This window comes from Fusarium flagelliforme (assembly GCF_020744385.1).
Source record: "Fusarium flagelliforme strain FIESC 12 MPI-CAGE-AA-0113 chromosome Unknown B0J16scaffold_2, whole genome shotgun sequence".
NCBI lineage: Eukaryota > Fungi > Ascomycota > Sordariomycetes > Hypocreales > Nectriaceae > Fusarium > Fusarium flagelliforme.
Genome location: NW_025763504.1, coordinates 1,503,000 through 1,529,272, shown reverse-complemented (window position 1 = coordinate 1,529,272; position 26,273 = coordinate 1,503,000). Strand labels below are relative to the sequence as shown.

Below are 26,273 nucleotides of genomic sequence, written 5' to 3'. Positions count from 1 at the left end.
AAGCAGAAGAGAAGAATATCAGCTGTTAAGGACAGTTACATAGAGTTTAATTTTATAGGGGATGTTGTCAATGCTATGGGGCGATCGAGATTTGTAGTCAACAACCTACTAAGTGTAAGTTGCAGCAATCACATAAGATGTACAAAGGTCTTGGTGTTTTTGATATCTGACTTCAGCCGAATCGTAATCGTAATATTCGTATCAGCCAGGTATCGATTTCAACATTCAAAGTAATGTCAGCGTCGCTGATGTTGTTTCCCTCTTGGGTAATAAATGACCTGGGGCCAAGCATTTTCCATCGATCAGTCGATCAATGGGCTTATTATGGATGCCGACAAATCAGCCACTGACCAACGGGAGCTCCGGATAGACCAAAAACATCGGAATTTCAGAATCCCGTATGCTCCGATCAAAACGTTTTGGCGGATGCCAGGGGTTATTTTCCGACGAAGCCGGATCTCCTTTACTAGTGGTTGAGCTCCACCAGCCTCAGGTTTTGATGGTTCTTTTAATCTGTTGACTCTGTAGCTATTAGACTAAAGCGAAGGATGTCTGTTTTTCTGATAAGATTGCAAAGGAAGAACATGTTTGCCGAGATACATGCAGCTAGCTATACGGTTTTCCTAGTCATTGTGTGGCCGTTTGCACCTGTTTGACTTACATGAACTATTGGCTCGAGTCTCGTTCTTCTAGGTCAATACAATACTCGCGCCTTCTCGCCTCGAGGCCTAAGACGCATGTTATCGACAGTCCTCAACGTTCTAAAACGCCAAGATACACACATCTACGTACTGTCTCTGGCTGAGCCTCAACTTTGACTGCCAAGCCATGAGTTGTGGGTAAGGCTTCGCAATCAGCTACAGGAAAGCCATGAGTTTGAGAGGCCTCACGAGCGGCCAACTGGGGGTTGCAGTGCCCAAAGTCGATGATTTGCTACCCAATTCCAAGAACAGGGCCTGTTTAGTGTACCGAGTGAACGGCTTTGCTTAGCACAAGTGCCTGAAAGCGGAATCTGACCAGTCCTAATGAGCGCCACATGCGCATCAAATCTGGGACTGGGAGCTGAAGCTACTACTGAAACCAGCCCAACCCAGCCACAAGGAATCCCGTCATCAGTGTGACCTACTACTAGTAATGCATGTCAGTCACACTATTAACCTATTTCTTCTTATTGCCTTGGCATATCAAGTCTAAAACATCCTCTTGGCCTCTTGTTTCTTTCATCTTTTTTTCATCCCTTGGATATAACCTACTTGACCTATTTATCGCGTCCTTCCCTGTTATATAACCCCGCCATAGGGCTGCATCGCTAATTCGCCATGCCGTCATTTTCCATGCCGCGGGGCTCATGGCTGCTGCTGATCGCAGTTTGCTTGATTCTCCTTCCCGGCAAAGCTGAGGCTTTTGGTGCTGGGAATATCCCCTCAATTGCTCAGGTTAGCTACAAGAATTATCTATATCTTATTTGAGATCTTCTACTGACACGCGCAAAGGTCGAAGGACATAACTGGCGCCATGGAGGTAAACTACCCCTCCATCTCAATCTTGTCGCATGCGTTGCTCACATAATATCTAGACATTGAGGACATGCTCGAGACCATCGCGTTTCTTCACGGGAAGAAATGGACTTCTATGCTGATCAAACGTGTGTACTTTGGAAACTGGCTGCGCGACTACTCCCAAGCCGTTGACGTTGGAAGTTTAAAGGGCGTCAATGCCGAGACAATCCGCATTCTGGTACGAATTGACTACTGTATGCATTGAGATCATTCGCAATTCTTACTGACTTTGGCAGGTTTGGGTGCTTTCTTTCATGGCCCACGGCTACGCCACTGGTGAATTCGAGGTCACTGCAGATAGACTCGGTGTCTATCGCCCAGAAGAACATATCGACAACCCCCTCGGCTACGGAGATGGAGTCGATGCACGCACTTTTGACAAACGATTGCGAGGTCCAGTCGAACCGATAGAAACCGAAATAGACCCTCGGACAGGCATGAAAAACTATATCTCGAACGAGAATGGTCACTGGGCAACAAGCGCAGCCTATCTGCGATACAGTCTTGCTCGAAGCATTCACTATGGCCGACTCTACACAAGCGGCTCTAGTAAGGGCAACGAGGACGACCTTTGTGAAGCCTTAAGATGCCTTGGACAGGCACTGCACACTTTGGAAGATTTCAGTGCCCATAGCAACTACTGCGAGCTTGCCCTCCGTGAGCTTGGATACCACTCTGTCTTCCCTCACTGTGGTTCGCACACCGAGATTAATCTTCACGGCAAACGAGTCTACCCCCTTGTTACTGGTACTTTTGGAGCCGTCGATTTCTTGCATTCCGTTATCGGAGAAGCCTCCGACCACTTCACCCAGTCTGAAGTCGACGAAGTTGATGTTGCCCTCAAGAACGCTGAGGGAGGTACTGCTAACCGCTCCGGTGGCGGCGGCGGCGGGTCTTCGCTTCTTGGAGGCTTCCTTGGAATTAAGTCTACCCCTGGTGACTTTATCGGTTTGGTGTCTAAACTGCCTGGTATTGGTGATGGATTCGCCTCGCAGGCTCGAGACCTCAAGGCCAGCTCTGAAGCTCAAGAGCAGCGCAACAGAAGCTACCAGCAAAGCCGAGGTGATCTGACTCGTGACAACGCCAACCAAGTCCCCGGTATGAGTGCCGATTTCGACCCGGTTGAGACCGCCCGCAAGATCTACCCCATTCTCGAGTTTCGTGACAAGATCGTCAAGGCTATCAGCCGTGGTATTGCCAAGGTACCTGGCCTGGAGAAGCTTCTCGAGAAGATCAGTGAGACACTTACTGCTTTTATTCTCGGTCTTCTTGCTCCTTTTATCCGACCTATCATTCAGCAGGTGTCAAAGGTTCTTAAGGATGGTTCGTCAAGTGTCATCACTGCCAGCGCCAAGTCTCAGTATGAGCCTTGGGATAACCCTTCATGCTCAGACCCAACCCACTCAATGCTGTCCAAGGATCACTTTACAAACATCCTTAACTCATGTGCCGGCCGCGTCGCTGCCACAATCTTGCAATATACTGTCCCGTAAGTTGGCCCTTGGCAATGGCTTCTTTGTGAGCTAACAAATCTAGTCGTGTCCTGTATGCATGGGAAAACACTGGTGTTTCCGTGGATGAAGTTGTCAACGATGTGCTCCGTGCATTCCACCATCCCGCTGCTCGCGATGACTCCATCGAGATTCACCGGGATATGTTCAAGACTATGAAGAATTGGGCCGACGAGCACCCTCGTCGCCACGAGCTTGCCCATCTTCTCTCTTCCGATTCCGTCAGGAACCACAAGAACCACATTCTTAACCAAGTCCAAGGCTCGAACTCCCGTAGCATTGGTGGCGGCGGTTGCAATCACGGCACATTTGGGGATATGTCTAATGCGGGACACGGCAAGGTTGCAGGTTCCTTGTGGTCGCAAGTCAAGACTCGCGATCTTGATTCTATGGAGGGTAAAGATGGCAACCCGGCTACGGGATACATGTCGAACTCGCCTGCGCCACCTAGCCAGTCTTCATTCGACTATGGCAAGAACCCTTCCAGCTATGCAGGATCCAACTCTGGATACCCGCAGCAGGGTGGTTACAATGCTCCTCCACCACAACCCTCATACGGCGCTGGCTATGGCGCACCTCCTCCCCAGTCTTACTACGGAGCTCCTCCCCCAGGACAATACGGAGCCCCTCCTCCAGGACAGTATGGGGCTCCCCAATATGGAGCACCTCCCCCTCAGCAGTACGGAGGTCCAGGCTACGGCCCGCCCCCTGGCCAATATCCTCCATACGGTCAGCCAGGTTATGGCGCACCTCCTCCTAATCAACAGCCTCCTCCTGGCTGGGGACAGTACCCTGGCTCACGCCATGGCTACTAGAAGCCTTGCATGCTACGATATATGAGAACACGGAACTACTGGGATTGGATAGAAAACCTTTAGGATTGGCCAAGGACAATGGCTGGAATGGATAGTAACGGCCGCTTTGATGTCGAATACCCAGGAGCGGAGGACAGGCAACAGGTGTAGACTAGTCAAGACCTATTTGTTTCTTCAATGATAAAGAATATGAATTATCGTACATGTCAATGCAGTGCTACATGTCCCAGCCTTAGCTGGGATCGCAGTGCGGATGATCCCTAAGCGCATGCTATGTCGCTGTCTCCTACTCCAGAGAACTCCTGATTCCATGCATTACAAATAACAGCTAAAGCAATAGTAGAATGCCCCTAGTATGGAAACACAAATGTATCTCCCCAAAATACCTTCCAGTTTGCAGTCCGCCAAGGCTCCAATACCCTATATCCAAGAAATTCCAGTCTTCTCGTCATCGTTCGTGTCGATCATCTTTTTCCTCGTCGCGGATCTTGAGCCTCTGCAATGCGAGCATCACGGATCTCCTTGGTTCCCAAACTGCCCAGTCCACCTTCAGATCGACGCTCCCAGCCACCCAGACGTACCACTTGGCATGTTGCGTTATCACCGTCAGAAGAAACCTCAGTGGCATATTTGACGATGCTGCGAGCTCCATCTTCAGGCGTACGGGCCTCTTTGACGACGTCCACAATTTCCTGATCGCTCAGGGTTCCAGAGATACCGTCCGTCATTAGAACAAGGAATGAGTACTGGGCAGGGCCCATCTCGACCCGTGTAAGCTCTGGTTCAGCTGAGACACCAATGCGCTTGCTCTTCATGTCTCCAAATGCACGGCTGTTGGCCAGACCAGCAATGCGTTCCTCGCCGAAGCTATCGCCGGAAACCATTGATCCGGCGGGTGCATATCGTCGTAACCGGCGACTCTCAGTCGGGCTACTGGGGTGGTGGTCGGATGTCAAGGGCTGAGCTAAACCGGTAGCAGTGTCGCAAAGAAGAATGCGACTGTCTCCGACATGGGCACATAGCAATGTGCTCTGGGCTGCTGGGTGCCAGAAAGGGGCAGGCGTTGGTGTAGAGATGAGGGCCACTGAGGCTGTGGAACCCCCCTTGAATCGTTCAGGGCCCCCAATTCCATGACCAGAGGGTGTAGACGGATGGCCGAAAACCTCGTCGTTGTTAACAGGGGTGTCGTCGGCGCCTTTCGCATCCTCAGGATCAACCTTCCGCGCCTGAGCGGACACAAAATCGAGATCCGCTCGTAAGAAGGCATACGCAAGTACCGACTCAATTGTAATCTTGCGTCCTTCTCCTGGATTCTCATCTCGCGAGAGGACAAAATATTCAGGGTGAAATCGCCTGAAATAACCGCCGATAGTGTCTCTGTATTCCTTGACCAAGTTCTTTTCCATACGAATTGCTTTCGAAAGGTCTGTGACTTCAGCGGGTGGTGAAGTTGCGCTGTGTATTCGCTCTCCATGCACTGGCTTTTCAGGAATGCCGCCCTCTTTCGTCTCAGGCACATTCATTTCGTTCTTGACCTCTTCTGGTCCTTTCATAGGGACCGCATCAAGAGCCTCGCGTTTCGTCGAAGGACCCTTGTCAGGTTGCGCAGACTGTGATGCACGAGCCTGCTTGTGTTTGTGGTCATGGTGGTGGCTATGTGTACCTTCACGGCCTGGCTTCTTCTTGCGCAAACTACTCTGCAGCCCGAACTCTTCCGATGCCTTCTCGATATACCCGGGTAGCTCGTCCCGTATGAATTCGGCACATTCACTACCACCATGCCCATCAAAAACGCCAAAGTAGAAGATCTGAGGGTCTCCCCAGGCACTATCCGCTGCCGTGGCTTCCCCCGGGTTGTGCTTTACGCTCCTTGGCGCTCTCTTTGCAAAGGCTGGGAGACTGATTGTGCCGGCCTGTTCTCTATCTTCGTTGTAAGGACGGCTTCCTCGATCTGTCGCGACTCCGAGATGATGCTTTGCCCTCCGCATTGGAATTCGTACTACCGTCAAGTCTCGGGTTGACGGGATATAAGGCGGGGCGACAGCGGGGACGGGCCCAGCACTTGGAGTGTGAGGGGTTGCAGCATCCCGAGGGAGTTTGTGGCCGGGTCCTCTCGGGCGAGAATCGGGATGGACAGACGATGACGGCAAATGCGTCACAAAGTAGGTATGAAAGTCTCGTCGATTGTATGTTTCAAGCGTCGACAGGGATGTTTGGCTGGGCTGCGACTTCGGACGTGTAAGCCGAGACTGTTGCGATTTGTCGGACCATGTCGCGCATGTCGAATATCCTGTGGAAAATCCAGGACCGTAGGTGAGGCCAGGCGTATTTAGTGTCCTATTCTGCACGTCGGTGCGCGAGCGAAACGCAAAGCGGTTCGAGACTGCGGAAGGACGAGATGTGATCCTAAGGAGCTGAAGTGCAGGGGTAACTGTTGAATCGACAGCGGCGCGGGAAAAGGGTGCCATTGTCGAGAAGTAAAAGTGTGTATGGTTTCGTTCGCCAGGTCTCGGTCATCAGCGTCCCTTGAAGAACTGGAGCGCTGTGCAAGATACAGTTTGCAATGCCATCGGGCGAGTTCGAGTGTTGAAAGTTTTGTGTTGTCGGAGTAGAATAAAGCTAGTCGCTGTTCGTCGAGAAGAAGATGCACGCTATGAAGTTTATTCGCAATAAGAGGGCAGACCAGACAACAGACAGTCTACTTCAGTGAACAACGGTTTGCCAGCAGTAGACAACGCCATAAAGTGGGTGAAGGACGAAGGATCTGGGTCTGCCCTGTTGGTCGGAAAGTGACGATGTTGGATAGGCATGATTTCCCTGGTGGATCTATCGGGGCCCGGGTAGGTTCTCACTTAGATGAAACCTGGCCAATCAAGAATTGCGACAACCAGGCTTCAGGCTGCACGACGAGAATTTAGCGGGGACCCCATCGGGAGTCAGGGGCGGGAACCCTCGCGCAACCGCTAAAATCAACGACTGATGCCCCTGGGTCGGCCCCGGGAACGTCACCTCCCAGTGGCGGGGTCTGCCAGGCTGGGGTACGTACTCTGCATTTGAACGTCATCCCACCTTCAACCTATGAGATGGGAGCTTAAGATCTTATCGTTCGCCTTTGAAGACTTTTACTCGACTGAGATTCTATCAGCAAACTCGCGGCAGCTAGCCTATTCACACCTGGGCCTCTATATAGGCTAATATCTCCATGTCGATAAACACCCAACACCTAGCAAATGGGCGAGTCTGGGACTGCAGCATCCGCCGAGGCGGACGGGTCAGAGGCTTCTAAGAAGGATCTACCTCCCGTGGTAGAAATCGATTCTGCTGGTGATATTGTCTTGGATGTAACTTTCGAGACTTCTGCCAGTACTCTCAACCAAACTCGCAAAGCCGAGCTTGCTGCTAGCAGGAAAGCCGGTATACAGCCCCCAGACCGCTCCACCCTGAAGTCAAAGGTGCGGGTGGCATATCGAGTCAACCTTTCAGCTCTAAAGAAGCACTCAAAGTACTTCTCAAATCTTCTCTCCAATTCTCAATTTCGAGAAGCCAAGCTCATCTCAGATATACACGAAAAGCTTGCTCAGCTAAAGATCAACGCCACTGAGGCCGATGTCGAGGATCTACCCTGGATCCCAATCACCGACGATGATGACGCAACTAAAGCTGCTGGACGTGAGAACGCCATGGAAGATATCCTCAATATCATACACCAGCGACCTACAAAGACGTCTCGTGGGACCATGTCCTACGTTACTACTTTAGCAATCGTGGCTGATCGCTTCGACTGCGTAGCGGCTGTGGCTCGCGTTTTGAACACGGAGCTCAAGTTCAAGTGGCCATTGACTTCGAACAAACCTCTACGAAGCGACGATGGACGACCTACAGAGACAGAACAGGTATTGCGCCAAAAGATTCTGGTCGCGTGGCTGTTAGGGCAGCCCATGCGCCTACAACAGTCGTCTCGGGAGATCATTATGAGAGGGTCAACTCTTTGGAGCGAGTTTTATGATCCTGATGCGAATAATATGACTGCTGCATGGTGGAACTTGCCCGATGGGCTAGAGGGTAGGTACAAGATCGAACTTGAAATATTAGTATGAACGGACGCTAACTATTATGCAGAGGAGCTTCGGCACCGACGGGAGTGTATTCTTAATACCGTCTCCTCTGTCCAGCGTCATTTCCTCGCTTTATTCACATCTCGAGAAAGACAATGCAAACTTGGATATGACTCAAGTGCAGCATGCGATTCTTACCAGCTTGGTCAAATGTTGAAGTTCTTCGTGAATAAAAACTTGCTTTTCCTCGTCGACTACAGCCCTGCATCTTTGAACATGGTGCCAGACACTGCCATGATCGAAATCGAGGAGCTACTGAATACACTACAACAATGTCCGAGTTACCAAGTTGACAAGCATCATACCAACTGCGGTTTGAGAACCCGTCTTGAGCCTATCCTGAGCTATATGCGGTCGATGATTTCAGCAAATGTCATCGCGATTTCTTATGCCGACTGGAAGAAGCGACCAACCGAAATGTCGTGGCTGGCCCAGAAGGAACATGCCTCTGACGACAGAGATAGTGCCCCAAAGAAGTTTCAGTTTACACGAGCTATCGCAAACGACCAGCGATTACGTTACGAAGGAGCCCTTTATGTCGACAAGATGGCAAAGGCAATGTTTTTGGCAGACGAATGGGACTGGACCCCTGAGACTTGAGCGGATAGAACAAGACTTGCTTGTTAGACTTTATTGGATATAGAATAAGATAAACTCATGGAGTGTTAGAAGGCGAACATAATTTTACAGAGCCCGTCCATCAGAGGGCACCCAACTATTTCCACTTTTCCCTTGTCAGCGATTATGCGGTTGTTGTCTTCTCAGTGGAACCGTTCTTTGGAGACGAGGTTGCGCGGCTCTCAGCATCATCAACGGCGTTAGCAGGAGCCTTTGCCTTTCCAAAAGGCAGTCTGCCATGTGTCTCCTTGAAGCGCATGAGAAGAAAGCCAGTCATGACACAAATCCAGTATAGGTTATACGAGATGACGGAACCATATGTAGCCGAGTTCGTCCAGCCCAGGATGGCGTTGAAGATACCCCAACCATTTTGAATCGAGTCGGTGGTAGTGCAACACTGTGAAATGTTAACATTATAGATGGAGACTAGATGGAGGATTACTCACGTTGACGTGCCAAACACTCTGATCGATATCATAAGAGCCGGGTCCGTTACCGAATTCACTAGCTTCACCACCAATGTACTCGTTCCATCTAGCCATCTCGAAACTCCAGACAGATCGAGAGAAGAGACCTGCACCAACGAGGTAGAGCAGACAGGTCGACAGAACGAGGAAGAATTGGAGTTTGGTGCTCGCACCACCCCTGACATCATTGTTAGCTTTGACAAAAGAGTTGTACTTGAGAGGGAGATTTTACTTATACAAGAGGTACCCAACACAGCAGCCAGCGAAGAGACCGACGACAGTAGGTAGGGGGATGGACTTGGCCGAAGCTGAGAAAGACACGCCAGCGACGAAGACAACAGCCTCGATCCCCTCTCGAAGAACTGTTACAAACGGTAGGACAAACATGGCGTATTTCTCGGCGAACTGCTTGAACCAGCCCTTTTCTCCAGTTTTGATGGGAGATTCAAGAGCCTTTGCCAACTTGACCCGCCACTTGGACTGCATCTTACCGATACGAAGAAGAGCAGCGCCCATAACAGAGATGATGAGAGAAGCAAAGAGACAGAATGCACCTTCATAGTAGAACTCGTGCTTTTCCCAAGAGTTGCTACCAACAGTGTAGAAAACGCCGATGAGAGCGGCGGCAACTACCATGCAGATGAGGAAGCCAATACCCGTTCCGAGCCAGACCTAGAGAGACCAGTTAGTATTGGAATCCAGGCAGTGTATTCTGGCTGACTTGCCTGGCGTCGCAGTTGCTTGTACACTTTGACATCGCCATTTGGTCCGTCGAGGGTTTGCTTCAAGAAAGCAAGCAGGACAGAGACGATAATGACTGTTTCGAGGGTCTCTCGAAAGACAACAAGGAAAACGGGAACCGCAAAGACGTCAACAGCCATGATGGGTATTGTTGGCAGTGAAGCTTCTCAGTTGTCAAACAAGCCGTATCGAGCTTCAGATAGGAAATCGGTTTGTACAACCTAAGGTATTTTATGATACAGAAAAGATGAACAGAGATGGAAGTATAGAAGTATAGAGTGGCAAGCGGCAGAGGAGTGTTGGCCTCTGCGTTACACCTGATTCCTTTTTTGGGTCGGAGCAGCCTGTGAACTCCCGAGACCTCACATGCAGCGGATCAGATAACTATTCAACTTTTCAGAAGAGCAGGGATCGGAAGGCAAACGATATGGTTTAGGATTCATACAACCTTGCAAGCTAACTTGACTAGCGACTTAGACGAATTTCACTTTTCAGATAGCACATGGATCAGCAGAAGAGGGCCGTGGAACGAGCGAAGCCTAGAGGAGTCAACAGGCTCGAGTGCCGTAGCGATGCGGAGGAAACAGCCCATGATCAAGCTTGTTTGGGTTGTTGGATGGTTGGTGGCTTGTTGCTAAGTGGCATTAGCCTGTTGACGCTCGGCAAGGAATTGCCGCAACGTGGGAGGTTGAAACAGAGGCTAGATCAAGGAGGGGTGAGCTTAATCAATCAGATAACCTTGTGACAGCGACTTTATTTTTTTCAGGTCGTGGGTTCTGAAATTGGAGGGCAGTTGCTGAATATGCTTTAGATATAGGGTCTATATTGAGTCAGGCATAGGTGCCAAAGCTCAGTCAATTCCATGTAGATGTACGTGATATCATATAGAATGCTTCTGAGAAGCAATCCCATTCTCTTCATCAGAATTGCAGTAAAGTTACCGCAGATCGAACCTCGGGGTCTGTCATGTTTGTCACGATGATCCCACAATGCAACCCTGGTTAACCAAAAGACCAATGCCGAGTTGGATCTGCTTGAGCTTGTATGAATCGTCCATAATGGCGATCCTTGTTAGTATTAGGGAAAGCAGCCGAAAGCTTGTGCAAAGGACGCCGGTATCATTCCGCAGTACTTTGGGTTCCAAACGAGGCAAATTTGTCACTATCAGATGGAGGGACGAGCTCCGAAGCGGCGGATAGAGATGGCTGGTAGCGACATTCAGCCGCACCTGAGATCGGTTGGATGGAAACAAGCGACCGACAAACAAAGTTGGTGTTATGACCTGCTGATTCTAGATCAAAGTTATCGTATCAAAAAGATCAGAAGATTATCATTATCTGATCCGAAGCAACCTACATGAGACAAACAGGGATATGAAATATGCCGCAGCTGAAAATTTCGAGTGGCATGTTCCATAAAGCTCCGTGCTCACTTCTGGTATCGACTCTTTTTTTCGGAAGGCCTCAGTAGCTATCAGACCACACTCGATGCTTGCCGGATCCATGGAATAGCGTCTCGACCGTTGAAGGGTCCACTCAAAGATGCCTAGCTACTGACTCTCGTGTGAATTCGTGGCGGTCGATTCGGCTTTGACGTGCCGTGGGATCCTCTTTTTTCTAATAATCATAATGTCTTAAGTTAGTTTCAAGACGGGGTATAGCAAGATTTGCAAGGATAGCTCGTGGTTCAGGACAGGAAACGCTCTGTCAGTATCTGTATTTCGAGGAAGAGGCCGATCGCCAAGACACTTCATCGCGTTCGATAGCTGTGGGTGACCCGGCTTGGCATAGGATAGGCAGGACAGGGCAGTTGGACCCTTGAACTTCTGCGTTAAGTTAGGTAGGGATCGGAATTGTCTGTGCCGAAAAAAGGTGGCACCACTCAAGTAAAGCTAGGTAGAACTCAATTGCTGCTGGTCAGTTCACTTACCAGGTATTGAAGGCGAATCATGGCTCACAAAAGATTAGCGGCAGTGGAAGAGAGGAAAAGCACAAGCAAGCAGTTGCGATTGATAAGATGAAGCTCAAGTGGGACTACTCTAGCAGGTGCACTAAGCTGGAAGAGGCAAGGTGCAGCTTGGATCCTTCCTCCCACTTACACGGCAACAACGACCCAGAATGCTCGATGGCTTCAAGCTGCTGCAAGCCACAATGGATCAACCTCTACTCATCTTATCCATCTACAGGCTAACACTCTCGCGCCCTTATTCCGCATCATGCTGTTCAGCTTCTGCCCATCAGCTGATCAAAGACTATCAACTAGTTTCGTTCTGCCTTTCCACCTCGATTAGCGCCATTAATTCGGCTGTTGCATGGGTAGGCTCCTGTCGCTTCATGCAAAGATCAACATGGATCTCGAAGCTAGCAGAAACTTAGCCCAGTAGCTGGACTGTTTTACTTCGGCTCTCGGTGACTGTTGCTCAATACATGCTCTACTCTTGTTGGTACCGGTGCAACACAAACCCTGATCACTCTAGGATGCCACCAGTAGATACCTCTTCCCTCGCCATGCCCATCCATGCCATGACTGGTCATCCCACCACGTTCCGGCTTGATGTGAATCCCACTCCGATTTCGTTCATCTAATCTTATCAAACTGATCTCTTCCCACATCCAACTCTTGCTTCTCGTGGCGCATCATAATTTCTTTTCCTCAGGTGTCTATAAGCTCTTATACCTTGACACTCGCGTGCGTGATCTTGTATCACTTCATTCTTCACTCTTCTTTCTTCTCTATACTCACTCTAATCAGACTTGTTTTATTTGAGTCAGCGAGTCCACCGCAAGCAAGATGCGACCCAATCTCTTGTCGGCCGAGGCAGCGCTGCTTCTCGCCCTTCCTCGACTGGCCTGGGCAGCTACTAGGAAGTTCGATTTCGAGATTGGCTGGGTCAGAGCCAACCCCGATAATGCTTTTGAGCGCCCAGTCATTGGAATTAACGGACAATGGCCGATTCCTACTATCGAGGTTGATATTGGTGACCGGGTTATCATTGATGTGCATAATAACCTGGGAAATCAATCTACTTCGCTGCACTTCCATGGTCTCTACATGAATGGAAGCACACACATGGATGGCCCTGCCGGTGTCAGCCAGTGTCCAATTGTTCCTGGGACAAGGTTCACATACAACTTCACTGTAAGCGCATAAAAGTGTCCCGGTGCTCTAGTATACTAACATATTCTTTACAGGTCGATCAACCCGGAACATACTGGTATCATAGTCACACTGCAGCTCAATACCCAGATGGTCTACGTGGACCATTTATCGTCCACGATAAAGACTTTCCATACGAAAACAAGTACGATGAAGAAGTTGTACTTACGCTTTCTGATTGGTATCATGATGAGATGCGAACCCTCATCCCAAAGTTCATGGCAAAGTCCAACCCTTCAGGCGCCGAACCTGTGCCTAATAATGCACTCATGAACGAAACCACAAACTTTACCATGCCTGTTAAGCCTGAACAGACATATTTGTTCCGTGTAATAAATGTTGGGGCTTTTGCGGGCCAGTATCTCTGGTTCGAGGGACACAAGATGCGCATCGTCGAGGTTGACGGCGTCTATACGGAGGAAGCTGAGGCGGAGATGATCTATATCTCAGCGGCCCAACGTGTCAGTTTCCTGCTTACCACTAAGAAAGACACGTCCAAGAACTTCCCTATCGTTGCTAGTATGGACACTGTAAGTATAGAGGCCCTTGATACAGCGTTTAGGAAATACTGACACTGTCTTAGACTCTCTTTGATGTCCTGCCGCCAGACCTAAACTACAACTCTACTGGTTGGTTGATCTACGACAAAGGAGGTGAGAAGCCAGATGCAGCTACCGTCGAATCACTGGACCCCTTTGATGATATGACACTTGTCCCTTATGACAAGATGGAGATACTTGGAAAGCCTGACAAGGAGTATGTCCTCGACGTTAAGATGGACAACCTGAAAGATGGCAAGAACTACGCCTTCTTTAACGACATCACCTATACTGAAGCCAAAGTTCCTACACTCTACACAGCACTCAGCGCAGGAAAAGATGCCGAAGATCCTACGGTCTATGGTACTTACACCCATTCTATGGTTCTCAAGAAGAACGAGATTGTTCAGCTTGTTGTGAACAACCTTGACTCGGGCCGCCATCCTTTCCATCTTCATGGACATGCATTTCAATCAGTTTACCGTTCCGAGGAGGAGGGTGGTATTTGGGCGGATGCCAATGTTACAGACAAAGATCTACCCAAAACACCTATGCGTCGTGATACTCTGGTCATCTACCCTAATGGTAACATCGTCATGCGTTTCAAGGCTGATAACCCAGGTATGTTTCTGAACTTCATACAAGAAAGAAGATTGAGGGGGCTAACACTCATATCAGGTGTTTGGTTATTTCATTGTCACATTGAGTGGCATGTTATCTCTGGTCTCATTGCCACTTTCATAGAGGACCCTCTTACCCTCCAAGAAACCATTGAAATCCCAAAGAACCACCTCGAGGCTTGCGCTGCTGCCGACATGCCTACCAAGGGCAACGCTGCTGCGAATACGGAAAACTTTCTCGATCTTAGTGGCGAGAACAAGCCTGCTAAGACCTTGCCCGCTGGGTAAGTTGTTCTCCTATGAAACCAATATCCTGTTCACTGACTCTTTGTTATAGTTTCACACCTCGCGGTATTGTCGCTCTTGTTTTCAGTTGCATCTGCGGAATCCTTGGCGTGACGGTCGTCGCATGGTATGGTTTTTCCGCACCGGTTGACTCAACCAGTGCTGGTGCTCTCAGCGCTGGCCTTGTCGAGAACGATTCTGGAGATATCCAGTCCGCCCAAAAGGGCCCTCAAGAGACAGTCATCTCGCCCTCGGGTGACTCAAGAAGTCACTAACTTAAGAGGTTGTACCTTAGGCTTTGGTGATCGCCCGGCTCTCCTTTTGAGATGGGTTAAAAATAGGGTGTTATCTCCCTACCTGTATATATTGGTTCACTTCACATCCAAGTTCATCATATCCATGTGTCCTTTTTCGACACTCTCTTCTTTCCATATGTTTGGTCGCCAAAAGCATAAGAGACGAAATAATTTAGGCACCTTATGCTACTTTATTTCTGTAGCCTAAGCCTTGGAGAACATTTAAGACGAAATTTAGCAATTTATCGTATTTGGTCCACTATTCTTAAGACTGGTCCCATAGCTGTTTCCTCTTAACTCCGATCCTTGGCCCTTCCTGTATAGTAATATTACAAGCTAATCGGAACTCCCTGACAATTAGCTCTATCAATTAACGTCGATGTTTTTGTTGATAAACTTTGTGTTTGGTGGATGCAATTCCCTAGAGAATCTGCAATACTGTCGTGTGCATGCCCCATTAACAACGTTCGGGCACTTCGACGGTCAGTAACGTGAAACAAGGAGGAACGATTTGGCGAGGGGCTTACATTGTGACCATAGATGCAATCGTCCACATCGCATACCTGGCCGTTGGTGCAGGGGTTCTGCCGGGACAACATAGCAAGAGCGGCTAAGTCCTCCTGTGTAGCCTTGTAGTTATGAACGAAGGGACAGACGTCAATTCTACCGCAAGGTCCTCGCAGATAATGATTGTTGCAAAGCTTCTCGTTACCAGCTCGTCGCTTGATGTTTTCCATTGCCGTGAGACTAACGGTGACAGCAGGATCGAGGCCACGAGCCCCGGGGCTCCAAGCTGGCTGCGTCGAGTTTGGAGCTTTACTGACAGGCTTTGGCTTGTTCTGCTTAGGAGGCAGGGGCATGGTAAGTTGAGGAGGTGGGGTAGCGCTCTTTGTGACCTTGGCCCAAGAATTATTTGGTGACAACGATGCAGTGCTGGTTGCTGGTGTCAATACAGCTGCCTGTGTGGATGGCCCGTTATTCGATGACGTTTGAGTCCTTATGGGAAGCGTGCGCTGCGCGTTCGTCGCCTGTGAAGACTTGTCGGATACGAGTTTGGTTGCGCGGAAGATGTCGTTGAAGTCGATAACGTTCATCTGAAGACTATCCAGTTCGCGCGCAAGGGGCGGGCCTTTGATCAAGGACACACAGCGGCGAGAGTCTTCATCGTGAACAATCTCTTCGAGAAACGGGGCGTATCCCGAATCATGTCCAATGCCTAAGAGGATATGTTTGCAATTCTGATTGCCCAGATGCCAGCGTGCGGTTTCTAACAGCGTTAGTGGGGGGCGGTTCATACTATGGCTGGCTGTAAAGGTCGTAGCGACATAGTATCGTACCTCGGATTTTAGCATCAGCCCTCTCCTTTCCGAAGCCCACGTCAATAAAGTCGAACGATGCTTTAGCCTGTGTAAAGCCAAGAGTGAAATCCCTAAACTGATTTAGCTGCTCAATACAGCCTTCGTTGTACAACGCTTTGCTGAGTCCTCCCACGTTAGCCATAACGCGGCAAATAATCTCTAATGAACCAGTACGCTCATGGCTGCAAAGCTGCGCTACCGCAGTCCGTAGTGCACGAGCAGCGCTTTTTCCACCGTCAAGACCATCCTTGATAAAGCTTTCGTTAAACTATTTCATGGTTAGCCTCAACAACAAGCTACAGACCGGACGGGATGAAATGAACATACTAAGAGACCGTCTCCATCGATCAATATCAAAACGTAAGAGTTGGTATTCTGACCCCTTTAGCGGTTGCGCTGACGCAGCAGCATATCATGTTCATCAATATACCTTGATCTCATCATTTTCCTTCAAAACCCACTTCATCTGAGATTCGGCTTCCCCTAGGCTTGTTTGTAATTCTCTTCGGGTTTGGGTCGCAGCTTTGAGATCGAGCTCGAGTTCGTGCAACCGAGCCTTAAGCTTGTGTGTCTCTTTATCCGAGTTGTCCTCTATAGCCTTACAATAAAGTAGAACATCCTTTGAGGTGGTCAGCAGTGATTCGCGACTCGTGCGTGCCCGTCAGGGTGTCAGAAGAATTGGCCGCCGAGCATAAGAGCATAAGAGACGAAGTCATTTGGTCACCTTATGGTAGGTAGCTTAGGATAGCATTTAGGCTACTTTATTTCTGTAGCCTAACTTAGAAAACAATTCTTCTGACACCCAGCTGTCCCAAATGGTAGCAGACTTCTGACAGCATGAGAAGCCGACCGCCGGCCTCTCAAACTGGTTGTTTCGTTTTTTTTTATTTATATCGTCGGCAGTCTTCTGCTACCCGGGGACGGGCGAAAGGAATCATGATGTCGGCCGTGCGCGCGCATGCATACCTGTAACAATTTGTCCTTTGAAGACTCGTATGCCTGAAGCTGAGTATAGCGTTGGATAAAGTCGTCAAATGAAGTTGTCGACATATTGAATGATTTGTGCTTCTATGAAGCTAATCACGATCAGGTCGGGTGGCGTGGTGGATTTTGCGATGCGATCGTTGGAAGGTTGAAGGTCGATGCAGGCGCGCAGTGTGGATATTATACCGGTAAGGTAGTAGGTAGGCCTGCAAATTGTGTGCACAAAGCAACCGAAGGTTAGTTCTTTGCTAGAAACTCAAGGCCAGCAGGTGGTCTTTGTTCCTTCCAGTTGCAGCCAACAGAACACTGCTTGCTTTGGTGGGTGAAAGTGCACGTTTGGGGGAAGATGTGCCCTGGGCGCGTCGCGTTTGCAGGGTACTGAAAGATACCGTGCAGGTGATAGTTTGGAGAATAAAAAAAGAAAAGAGCAAGGGGAGATGACGTTGTGCTCTTTTATGTTGAGTATGATATGAAAGGGTTCAATTTAATGGGCTACCAGTATAGGTAGAGATAGAATTTGGTGGGCGGCGTCTCTTTGTAAAAACTTTTTTTTTTTTCCTCCGGGAAGGTATGGAAGTTTAGTAGTAGGTTGTGCTGCGCTGCCTTGTCTTGCCTTGTCTCTTAACTGATAAAAGCCGAAGCTGGCTCCTTCCCGTCAGTGATGAAAGGTGCTAACAGCCCCGGCAAGATGGGTGACAGAAAAGGCTACTTTAGGTCTGAGGTGTAGGGAATTACTGGTTCAACTGCTAGTGAACGCGCAGTGGATGAACAACATTGTTCAGTTCATCCAGACCCGATCAATGTGGCTTGATAATTTCGTCTTCTCTTCGTCTCTTGTTGCCTTTTTTTGTTCACCTTGGCATGGGGACAGGGATTTCGAGCATCAGCCCATGCACAGCTGCAGATCCACAAGTGGAGACGCGCGCCAAAATGTGAAAGACATCTCGAAGCGACAGGGAATCAATCTTAAAATAAAGATGCTAAAATTAAGAATAGCTGATGTTTTGATACGAAGTTACAGTGCAAGTAGCACGTATTAAAAACTAAAAACTAGATTCAGTACTCTTCAAATCCAATTCTTCTAAATGATATGTTTTCTTTTTACAGTCGCAAGCCTCATCCTCATCAAATTACTGTCAGGTCTTCCAGATCTTCTATGTATTCCTTCTTAGTGGAGGATTTATCACCAACCCACATGACCCCATGCCAATTCAGGCACGATCAACCCCACTCTTTTCTCTGGCCGTTTGGAATTGGAAAACGCCTTGTCATGGAGTTGAATGACGGGACATTCATTGAGTGGATGGTTCGAAAAATGGCTGAGACAAAGCCAAACAAAACACGGCATTTGGCCAAAGAGTCTTCTTAAATGCATGATCTCTTCCAAAACATTCTATAGGCTATCCGAGTCTCTCCTTCAAGCCCTGTCAGCAAAAAACAACGTACATTAATTTAATTAAAACAGATGTTACTTATTCTAAACCCCCCGCATATGACCAAAGTATTCGACGCCTCTAATCAAACTCAGCTGTCCCATCACATACTGTACACTTATCACATATATACATTGCATATACCGAGTACGACGCACAGTATTCGATTTGAGGACACTTGTCCATCTAATCTCAACATGAATTCGCCACTACAATCCAAACCTTTCGAGTCAGTCCTGAAGTACAGGCTGGTAGCACAGGAGCCCAACGTTGCGCTCTTGAGGCCACCTCAGCCTGATCAGTCGTGAGATGCATGTCCCGCGTGTCAAAGATAGTGCTCAAGGCAAGCATTGTCCAATCATTTCACCTTTATATCGCCGTACGCGTGCGGGTGCAGCACCTAAAACGCCTTGCCAATATGCCGTGTCCAGATCAGCGCCTGATGTCGAGTTACTGTAGCACAAAGGCTGGTGTTCTAGCCCAACAACGTTTGTTGGGATGTACGAGTCGTGGACTGATTACCTGGGCTGCCGGAAGGCTGAATGCTGCTCCATGAGAGACGAGATCAATAACTCAGTTTATCAACTCAGTCCAGTTGTCGGGCCGTATATCACTATATCCCATGATTTCGATATGAAGCTGTCTGCTAGGCGGTCTTCCATGCATACCTGAAGTGATCTGCGTCGCTAATTCCATAGGAACCTAAATTCCTACGCTTAGACAGCATATCAGGTCTGCTACCGTTATTAAACTTTAAGAGAACTCCAGTTATGACCAGGTTCATACTCACCCCGGAACTCTATCCAGGACTCTCAAGTGGAATTGTTGGCAAATAGATACATGAATAGCAAACTGTGGTTCTCTTCAAACGTACAGTGTTCGGGAACAATCTTGAAGCTCCGAACGTGTGCAAATCTGGGTTTAGATTTCCCTATTTGCCCTAGAAACATGCCCTATTAAATAATCAAAGTTGAGCCTCTTCTCACAATCACCCCAACAACATTCTGAATTGACTTCTCAGCCGTCCTCAGACCAAGGTAGGACCAGAATCTTCCATTGCAGCCGGAAACTGGTTCAGCATCTGCCAAACAGTATCATCCCCCCATCCTCCTCCAAACTGCCACATCTCCCCAACCCCCTGACCATCCGCCGAAGGTAAAGGAAGCGCCATCACATCCGGACCGGCCGTAAGGTCGTTGTAAACCAAATCGCCAGTAGGGAAGAAAGGCGCCATCATGTTTAGCTCGTCCGTCGATGGGAGCATCCACGTCGGGTCCGTAGTCGCTAACCCTGAGAGGTCACTGCTCTCAAGAGTCGAACTGCTTGGCGTAGAACTCGTAACTGCTCTGCTCGATCCTGCTGTAGAACCTTCAGTCAAAGATGGCAGTGAACCATTCCTCGCCTTCGCCATAGCTCTCTTGAACCTCGCGACGATAGCTTTTAGCACACCCTGAGCAGATTTAGCCAATGGGTTACGCTCCTGGATGGCAGAGAAGCGCTCAATAGTCCACTGAAAGTGCTCAATCGTCCTATCTGTATACTCCGCATGCTCTCGCGGAAATAAGATATGCACAGACGCAAGCAACACGATGGCATCGAAACTTGCAAAGAAGAGCATAAAATTCCTCCACGAGTCTGGCGGCAGTCCTTCAAACGTCAACTTCTGAATCTCGAGTGTTTTCAGACTTGCGTGTATAGCTTCTACTCTGCTCTCGGCACGGTTGAAGATGAACGGGCGATGTAGAGCCATTTTGCTGAATTCGTGTAGACTTGCAAAGTAGTAGCGGTTTGCTGTGTACCAGTGTGCTTCAGGGAGGTGGTCCCATCTCGTGTCAGGGTTATCCATGCGGAAGGAGGGCGGCATCGTCTTGTCCAGATCCTGTATACTCTTGTGGATTTTCTCAATTCTCTCGGGATCCAATGGATATGAACCCTTGACTTCAAGGTTCTGAATAGCCAACAGTGGTCTGCAGAGTTCATAATTCCATAGAAGTCGAGTTATAGGCGTGGGGTGATCATCCTCTCCTCGAGGAACAACCGGCGTTTTGTCGCGGTTCTTGGGTATAGGTGCATCGACTGGAGGTGTGGGAAGAGTCTGATTCCAATCAATCGTGCCTGGGCGTCCAAGAATCATGGCACAATTCAAGTCCCAGATAGCAAGTAGTATATAGATCCTTCGTCGCCTCTGTATCAGCCATTGATGTTCCAAAATGCTTTCCAAGCTTGACCCAGCACTTTTGGGATCAAGGCTATCGCGATGCATCCCTAGATCTTGAGCGTCGCGAATCGCTACTGATATCGTATGCCACTGCTCAAAGGTTTAGCGGCTACTCTCTAGCAAATCGCGAGTTTTACTTACTGCATCAGTAACTTTAGCTGTAAACTTATGAAACGATGCCCGAAGAAATTGTGCCTGGACCGTTGATAACGAAAGATGCTTCTTCCCCAGTAGATCAACAATTGCCTGTCCTGACTCACTGTACTCCATAGCCAGATCCTCAAAGCTCATACCACCTGCAAACTTGAGCGAGTCAAATCTTGAATCCGGTTTCTCCGGTAGAAGAAGCAGCGCTGTTGCAATGATTTGAAAGATAACGGCTGGAAATGCTCGGAGTTCAGAATGTAACCCACGCGGGCCTATATCCGAGAGTACTGAGAATGGTAATGAGTTCCATGCCTCAAGCTGACGGTAGAATATGTCTGGGTCGATAGCATAGTACTGCCAGTTGAAGCTATGCAGATACATTTCCACAAGTCTATCGATATAGTCCCTTGCAGGCAATTGACGAATGATGGCCTTGTACTTCTCTTTCAAGGCAAATTCTTTACCTCCGTCTGTCGGGTCTCGAGACCCAGTATATAAATCTGGCGAGCTTTCTTCTCCATCGCTGAGAGTTTCGATGCGTTTGAGGATACCCATCGTGGATGCACCATTGTGAGCATATCCCCAGTCAGCAGCCTTGGACGATAGAGGCTCATCGGGCCCATTGTCGAGCGAGTCGCTAGATCCAGACGGCGAAGGATCAATCTTCCTCACTGGGTCTCCCGAGAGACCTTGTGAATTATCCGTGTTTGGATACTCATGTGAGCGAGTGGCTGGGCGGGCGCCTGTCTCATAAGAGCAAGCCGACTCTTTATTTCGAGACTTGCAATTTCCACAAGGTAACAAGCGATCGCACTATGAATCCGTTAATTATGGAACCATGTATTTCAATTTGAATGAGTTGACTCGAGGGAATGATAAAGGTTACGAACCCGTTGCTTTCTGCGATGACATTCACCGCAGGATATGACAATTCGTCTTCTCTTCCGAGGACCGTCAGCAGTCTCGGGTGCTGTCATGATGGCTTCCGAAATAACTTGGAGATAATTAAGCGCTCACAAGAGACATTGGTAGCATATAGTAGGTATAAGATTGTTAAAAACGCGAAGATTTCAGGTTGCGCATGAGAGTGCATGTGTTATTGATCAATGTCTCAGACGATGAAAGTCAGCTTCTAACAGCGCTCTTAAGTCCGGGGTTCCAAGGAACTGGCGATGGATCAATCCCTCCATGGTGGGGTTCCATCACATCCTTTACCACCAACATACCTACCTAATTTGGCATTCAGCCCTGCCACGCCTTCATTGCATGTGCCTCTTGGAGAGACCCACGCTATTGGAGCAGGAAACGATGCATGTAAGATGGACTGGAGGAGCATACGAGAGCGCCGGTGGGACAAATGTTGGCATTGAATGAATACCTACTCCAGAGCTATAATGCTGTATCTTGAATCTCCTTCTAAAGCTGAATCTCATAAGCTCATAAGCTCATAACGTTCGTGTGTCGTTGCTGTGAGCGAAGACAAAAACCATGCTTATGCAGTTAGACGAAAGCCTAGTGCTTATGATGTCCCCAAACCAGGGATCAGTTCTCATTCTTGCAGCTGAGTTATGCATGGCTGCTACCATGCAGTCATGATAAAGGTACTGTATTCATGTCAGACCCCGCTAGATGATGTCTCGATAACTCCAGTCCAGCCCGTCTACCGCGCCAAAAATGACAAGACTCTCATGCAGAATCGCATCTTAACGAACACGTTCTGTGTAAGCCTTCCATGCCGCGGATCGGTATCGCTCGGCCTCCTCCTCAGGGTCGCCAGCCTTGATAATTCCACGTCCAACGATAGCGATATCAGCACCAGCAATACCAATGATCTTCTGTGGTGTGTTGTATTGCTGGCCCTTGCCATCTCCCTTGATAGCCTCATTCTCATCAGCGCCCTCAGGGGGCAATTGGCAGCCGGGGGTCATGTGGATAAAATCGTCGTCAGGTTGTGTGTTGAGACATTCCTGTGAGACAAAACCCATAACAAAGCTCTTGTGTTCCCGTGCGGCCTCTACACAGGCTTGTGTGTATTCCTTGTTCATGAAGTTGCCCTGGCTTGACATTTGTGCTAGGATGAGAAGGCCCCTCTCGATGGGCGCCTCATCGATACCGGCAAATACTGTCTCATCACCTTCGGGAATCGTCTTGACGAGGCGTGGTGAATCAGCCGATTCATACTGTTGAGTGACGGTGGTGGTCGAGACGATACTACCTTTACGTCCGTTATCGCGACCAGTCTCGGGTGCACTCTTCTGGTTCTCGTTATCTGAGCGTTCACTGTCCTCATCCAGCAGGCTGGCCGTAGGGGTTCCAATGCTGATAGATGTTTTGACCTCATAGTGGTATCGCTCGAGCCATCGGTTCGCAGCATTGGCCAGAGATGTAACAGAAGCCTTTCCGGGAACCATGTTAACATTGACAATGTGTGCCCACTCGATGATACGTGCAGCACCGCTAGTATACTGCAGCTCGACCGTGTTGCCAATGTCACCGAACTTGCGATCCTCGAAGATGAGGAAACCGTGCTTGCGGGCTAGTGAGGCGAGCTTGGCACCTGTTCCTGTTCGGGGGTCGAAGTCCCAGCCAGACACCATATCGTAATGAGTCTTGAGGACAACGATAGAGGGACCGATCTTGTCGGCGAAGTAGAGGAGTTCGCGAGCGGTTGCGACATCGGCGCTAAGGCAAAGGTTGGAGGCCTTGAGGTCCATAAGCTTGTAAAGATGTCGGCTTAGAGGGTGAGAGACTGTCTCAGCTCGGCTGGCGAAGGTCGCCTTGAGAGACGGATGCGACGACATGATGGAGCTGAAGTTTGAAGATCAGATAGATATGACCAAAACCAAAGGTGGGCGCGGTGCGGGTGGTGGATGGTTCACCAAACGGTATCTAGACCTCAGAATCGCAAGCAATTCACTATCTCGATATTCGGTCTCGATCAATTCGCACGAAGGCTCTCAATAGATGAGTTGGCGCAAGTGGCGGTTTGATGGAGGGGAAGCTGGGGAAAATTGAAAAAACGGAGCCAAGAGCCTCGAGTAGGAACGAGGGGTGAAGATCCTATTAGCTTAGCCCAAATGGGTCGTGACGGGTATTTTCTTCCGATATAAGGAGATGATGAATGGGATGAGTTGATGGTGTAGAGAAGAGGGAGACGGAGAGGGAGAAGGTAAATAAGAAGAAGTATGGAAAGAGGGAAAGAGCAGGAGGAAGGTAGGTATGTAAAATAAAAGAAAGAGCGGAGGAGGAGGTGAGGAAGGTGAAGTACCGGTAAGTCTTTTGGCGAGGCGGGACGGGATACTTGGGCCTAACAAAGCGGAAGGTAGAGGTAGCCCAAGGTAAAAAGTGAAAAGTGACGATCCACAGCTTGAATGGACCGACCCGACCGACTGTCTCTATAGGTAAGAGCGATTGTGAGGCGACAGGCGACAAGGCTACTGCAAGTAGGGGCCTAGACAGGGACTGGGTAGTAGTATTACTAGGTAGGTAGTCGTTAGTCGCTATCAAATTGTAGGCTCTTCTGCAAGCGAAAAGGCTACTGCCGTACTAGGTAGGAAGAAGCTAAGGTATTTAAAGCCCGAGGCTCAAATGCAGGACAGGACAGCAAGGATTCATGAGAAGACACGACAGGTGTTTTTTTTTAGGTATTTTACAGTGCCGTGCTGATGTTTACTGAACTGGGACAAACATACTGCACATACCAGGAATCGACAAGGGTAACAATAATGACAGAAAATTGAGGGGGAAAGAGATGATCCAAAAGCTTGATAGACTGACTGTTTCTGCCCTAGCCGGTAACCGGAGAGTGGAATAGAGACGACGATCTTGGGCCATTGAACCAGCCCTGGAGAAGATTGTAGCACAGATAGCAAAGCAGGTATGTACATAATGTAATTAGGTGCAGTACAATGCATTGAAGATATGGCCTAGCTAATCGATTTGACAAGCATGAATAGGCACTTTTTAAGTAACTCATCGGAATTGATCCGATATGTACACCTTAACAGCACTACCTTGTGTATCGATCCACACAAACGTAGACTATTCACTCTTTTAACGACTCCTTCAGCCAAGCCAGCATTGAGAATACAACACGAGCAGCACAGACTGTCTCTCTCTTCAAAATATTGGTTGGTCCAAGGTTAGCCGGGGACTCGACTTCTTTCTCCTAGCCCTAGGACCCGTCTCTTTTCACAATGTCTAAGCCCCCCATGCCCCAATGTAGGTCCATTTTACCACCAGTGACAGTGACGTGCGTGTCGTGGGGGGCACTAAAAGTAAAGGTGACTGAGAAGCTAATTCGAGACAAGGTAAGCTTTGATCAACGAAATCGGATGATTCTGTTAAATCCATACCTCTGTCAACTGCCATTGACTTGAAGTCTTCCCTGGGACATGGACAGGGCCGAGGTCTTGGCTGCACTCAACCCGACGATCAGGGATCAAAAAGCTATGTAAACGGACTAAGCTAAGAAGTCGAGATGATCATTGCTAGCAAGGGCTTAAATGATATTCAACTATAGCCCAGAGGCAGGAGGCTTCTGAATGCCAAAACGGATATGGCACGGTTCTGTAGGCTGCTAGACCATCTCTAACCATTACGTATTGGATCTTAGTGGAGGCATAGCTCTATCTTCTCTTCTCTTCTCTTCTGCTTACAATGGAGGCCCATATCAATACCCATATCCATATCCACAAAGGCGGGCTCAACCAGCTGCCGAGCTCTACAGGTTCGGGCCTGCTACAACGCTACGTTGGTAACGATTCCAAGTAATCATCTAGCCAGGTTACACGGCATTTAAACTATTGCCGCAAACAACCGTCCCCTTGCTCAGCGACAGCGACAGCTCGGAGGAAAGGCAAGCTGAGCCAACGGCACAAGCAACCTAGCCAGTGTGACAACTGATAATTGTAACGTCGAGATCCACCGCGGCTACATGACTTTGCAGCAACCTGACCGTTGTGAAATGCGCGTTGCCTGCTTGCTTGTATCGGCCCCATGACTAAGGCGTGCTTTATAACGATGATGAATGGTGTACTATTAGTTAGACGGGATAACGGGACGATGCCGAGTCCCTATTCTTGAGTTTAGTACCTGTCGCGTGCATGTATCTCAATGACTAACTTGACTGTTTGGTAGACATCCGACTGGTACGATACAGCAGCAATACATCCACTAATCCGCGACCACAGCTTACATGCGTACCTTACGGGCCAGTGGATATGATCTTCAGAAAACTGACCTGTAGCGTACTGTAGCATGTAGCCATTATAGCATGTATCATTTCATGTCGGACACTTTTGAACTCCAACGGAGAAACCGGCAGTGGGTTGAACTAGCGCCGACTTCACTGCTGCAAGGTACCGCCGGTTTTCGCAACCATGACCATTGGTGGATGGACAATTGGGTGT

At 48.9% G+C, this 26,273-nt stretch overlaps 7 protein-coding genes across 7 annotated transcripts; 3 read left to right on the top strand and 4 right to left on the bottom strand.

Annotated features, from left to right (window-relative positions):
- The first annotated feature begins 1,151 nt into the window (after positions 1 to 1,151).
- Positions 1,152 to 4,049, top strand: B0J16DRAFT_332613 (heterokaryon incompatibility Het-C). The gene is made up of 5 exons (XM_046126731.1): positions 1,152 to 1,436; positions 1,494 to 1,521; positions 1,577 to 1,737; positions 1,796 to 3,048; positions 3,096 to 4,049. Exons 1-5 carry the CDS (start codon positions 1,320 to 1,322, stop codon positions 3,883 to 3,885), a joined length of 2,349 nt encoding a protein of 782 aa, XP_045986149.1. The 5' UTR covers positions 1,152 to 1,319; the 3' UTR covers positions 3,886 to 4,049.
- B0J16DRAFT_332612 (phosphatase 2C-like domain-containing protein) lies at positions 4,050 to 6,673 on the bottom strand. The gene has a single exon (XM_046126730.1). It carries the CDS (start codon positions 6,351 to 6,353, stop codon positions 4,350 to 4,352), a length of 2,004 nt encoding a protein of 667 aa, XP_045986148.1. The 5' UTR covers positions 6,354 to 6,673; the 3' UTR covers positions 4,050 to 4,349.
- A 243-nt stretch (positions 6,674 to 6,916) lies between these two features.
- On the top strand, positions 6,917 to 8,606 carry B0J16DRAFT_368508 (uncharacterized protein). The gene is made up of 2 exons (XM_046130225.1): positions 6,917 to 7,947; positions 8,005 to 8,606. Exons 1-2 carry the CDS (start codon positions 7,116 to 7,118, stop codon positions 8,598 to 8,600), a joined length of 1,428 nt encoding a protein of 475 aa, XP_045986147.1. The 5' UTR covers positions 6,917 to 7,115; the 3' UTR covers positions 8,601 to 8,606.
- Positions 8,607 to 8,671: 65 nt separating this feature from the next.
- Positions 8,672 to 10,147, bottom strand: B0J16DRAFT_56333 (iron permease FTR1/Fip1/EfeU). Its single transcript, XM_046134068.1, has 4 exons — positions 9,811 to 10,147; positions 9,318 to 9,757; positions 9,065 to 9,263; positions 8,672 to 9,015 (listed from the first exon to the last, which is right to left on the bottom strand). Exons 1-4 carry the CDS (start codon positions 9,964 to 9,966, stop codon positions 8,743 to 8,745), a joined length of 1,068 nt encoding a protein of 355 aa, XP_045986146.1. The 5' UTR covers positions 9,967 to 10,147; the 3' UTR covers positions 8,672 to 8,742.
- A 2,093-nt stretch (positions 10,148 to 12,240) lies between these two features.
- On the top strand, positions 12,241 to 14,953 carry B0J16DRAFT_368506 (Cupredoxin). The gene is made up of 5 exons (XM_046130224.1): positions 12,241 to 12,964; positions 13,018 to 13,512; positions 13,566 to 14,142; positions 14,200 to 14,425; positions 14,479 to 14,953. Exons 1-5 carry the CDS (start codon positions 12,617 to 12,619, stop codon positions 14,699 to 14,701), a joined length of 1,869 nt encoding a protein of 622 aa, XP_045986145.1. The 5' UTR covers positions 12,241 to 12,616; the 3' UTR covers positions 14,702 to 14,953.
- B0J16DRAFT_56268 (uncharacterized protein) lies at positions 14,759 to 17,339 on the bottom strand. Its single transcript, XM_046134067.1, has 6 exons — positions 17,047 to 17,339; positions 16,511 to 16,699; positions 16,408 to 16,455; positions 16,060 to 16,348; positions 15,250 to 15,989; positions 14,759 to 15,196 (listed from the first exon to the last, which is right to left on the bottom strand). The coding sequence occupies exons 1-6, from the start codon at positions 17,128 to 17,130 to the stop codon at positions 15,089 to 15,091; spliced, it is 1,458 nt and encodes a 485-aa protein (XP_045986144.1). The 5' UTR covers positions 17,131 to 17,339; the 3' UTR covers positions 14,759 to 15,088.
- Positions 17,340 to 19,524: 2,185 nt separating this feature from the next.
- On the bottom strand, positions 19,525 to 23,663 carry B0J16DRAFT_353654 (humps family-domain-containing protein; the record flags this gene model as incomplete). The annotated part of the gene is made up of 3 exons (XM_046129325.1): positions 19,525 to 20,805; positions 20,857 to 21,675; positions 22,575 to 23,663. 3 exons carry the CDS (start codon positions 23,661 to 23,663, stop codon positions 19,525 to 19,527), a joined length of 3,189 nt encoding a protein of 1,062 aa, XP_045986143.1.
- Positions 23,664 to 26,273: the final 2,610 nt, after the last annotated feature.

Coding starts and splice junctions, on each gene's coding strand:
- B0J16DRAFT_368508 (XM_046130225.1), top strand. CDS start 7,116: ATGGGCGAGTCTGGGACTGCAGCATCCGCCGAGGCGGACGGGTCAGAG. Junction 7,948..8,004: donor CTTGCCCGATGGGCTAGAGG/GTAGGTACAAGA, acceptor ACTATTATGCAG/AGGAGCTTCGGCACCGACGG.
- B0J16DRAFT_368506 (XM_046130224.1), top strand. CDS start 12,617: ATGCGACCCAATCTCTTGTCGGCCGAGGCAGCGCTGCTTCTCGCCCTT. Junction 12,965..13,017: donor GGTTCACATACAACTTCACT/GTAAGCGCATAA, acceptor TATTCTTTACAG/GTCGATCAACCCGGAACATA. Junction 14,143..14,199: donor TTTCAAGGCTGATAACCCAG/GTATGTTTCTGA, acceptor CACTCATATCAG/GTGTTTGGTTATTTCATTGT.
- B0J16DRAFT_332613 (XM_046126731.1), top strand. CDS start 1,320: ATGCCGTCATTTTCCATGCCGCGGGGCTCATGGCTGCTGCTGATCGCA. Junction 1,437..1,493: donor ATATCCCCTCAATTGCTCAG/GTTAGCTACAAG, acceptor ACACGCGCAAAG/GTCGAAGGACATAACTGGCG. Junction 3,049..3,095: donor ATCTTGCAATATACTGTCCC/GTAAGTTGGCCC, acceptor TAACAAATCTAG/TCGTGTCCTGTATGCATGGG.
- B0J16DRAFT_56333 (XM_046134068.1), bottom strand. CDS start 9,966: ATGGCTGTTGACGTCTTTGCGGTTCCCGTTTTCCTTGTTGTCTTTCGA. Junction 9,758..9,810: donor ACAAGCAACTGCGACGCCAG/GCAAGTCAGCCA, acceptor TGGTCTCTCTAG/GTCTGGCTCGGAACGGGTAT. Junction 9,264..9,317: donor GTTGGGTACCTCTTGTATAA/GTAAAATCTCCC, acceptor CAATGATGTCAG/GGGTGGTGCGAGCACCAAAC.
- B0J16DRAFT_56268 (XM_046134067.1), bottom strand. CDS start 17,130: ATGTCGACAACTTCATTTGACGACTTTATCCAACGCTATACTCAGCTT. Junction 16,349..16,407: donor TCGATGGAGACGGTCTCTTA/GTATGTTCATTT, acceptor ACCATGAAATAG/TTTAACGAAAGCTTTATCAA. Junction 15,197..15,249: donor ATTGCATCTATGGTCACAAT/GTAAGCCCCTCG, acceptor TGACCGTCGAAG/TGCCCGAACGTTGTTAATGG.
- B0J16DRAFT_332612 (XM_046126730.1), bottom strand. CDS start 6,353: ATGGCACCCTTTTCCCGCGCCGCTGTCGATTCAACAGTTACCCCTGCA.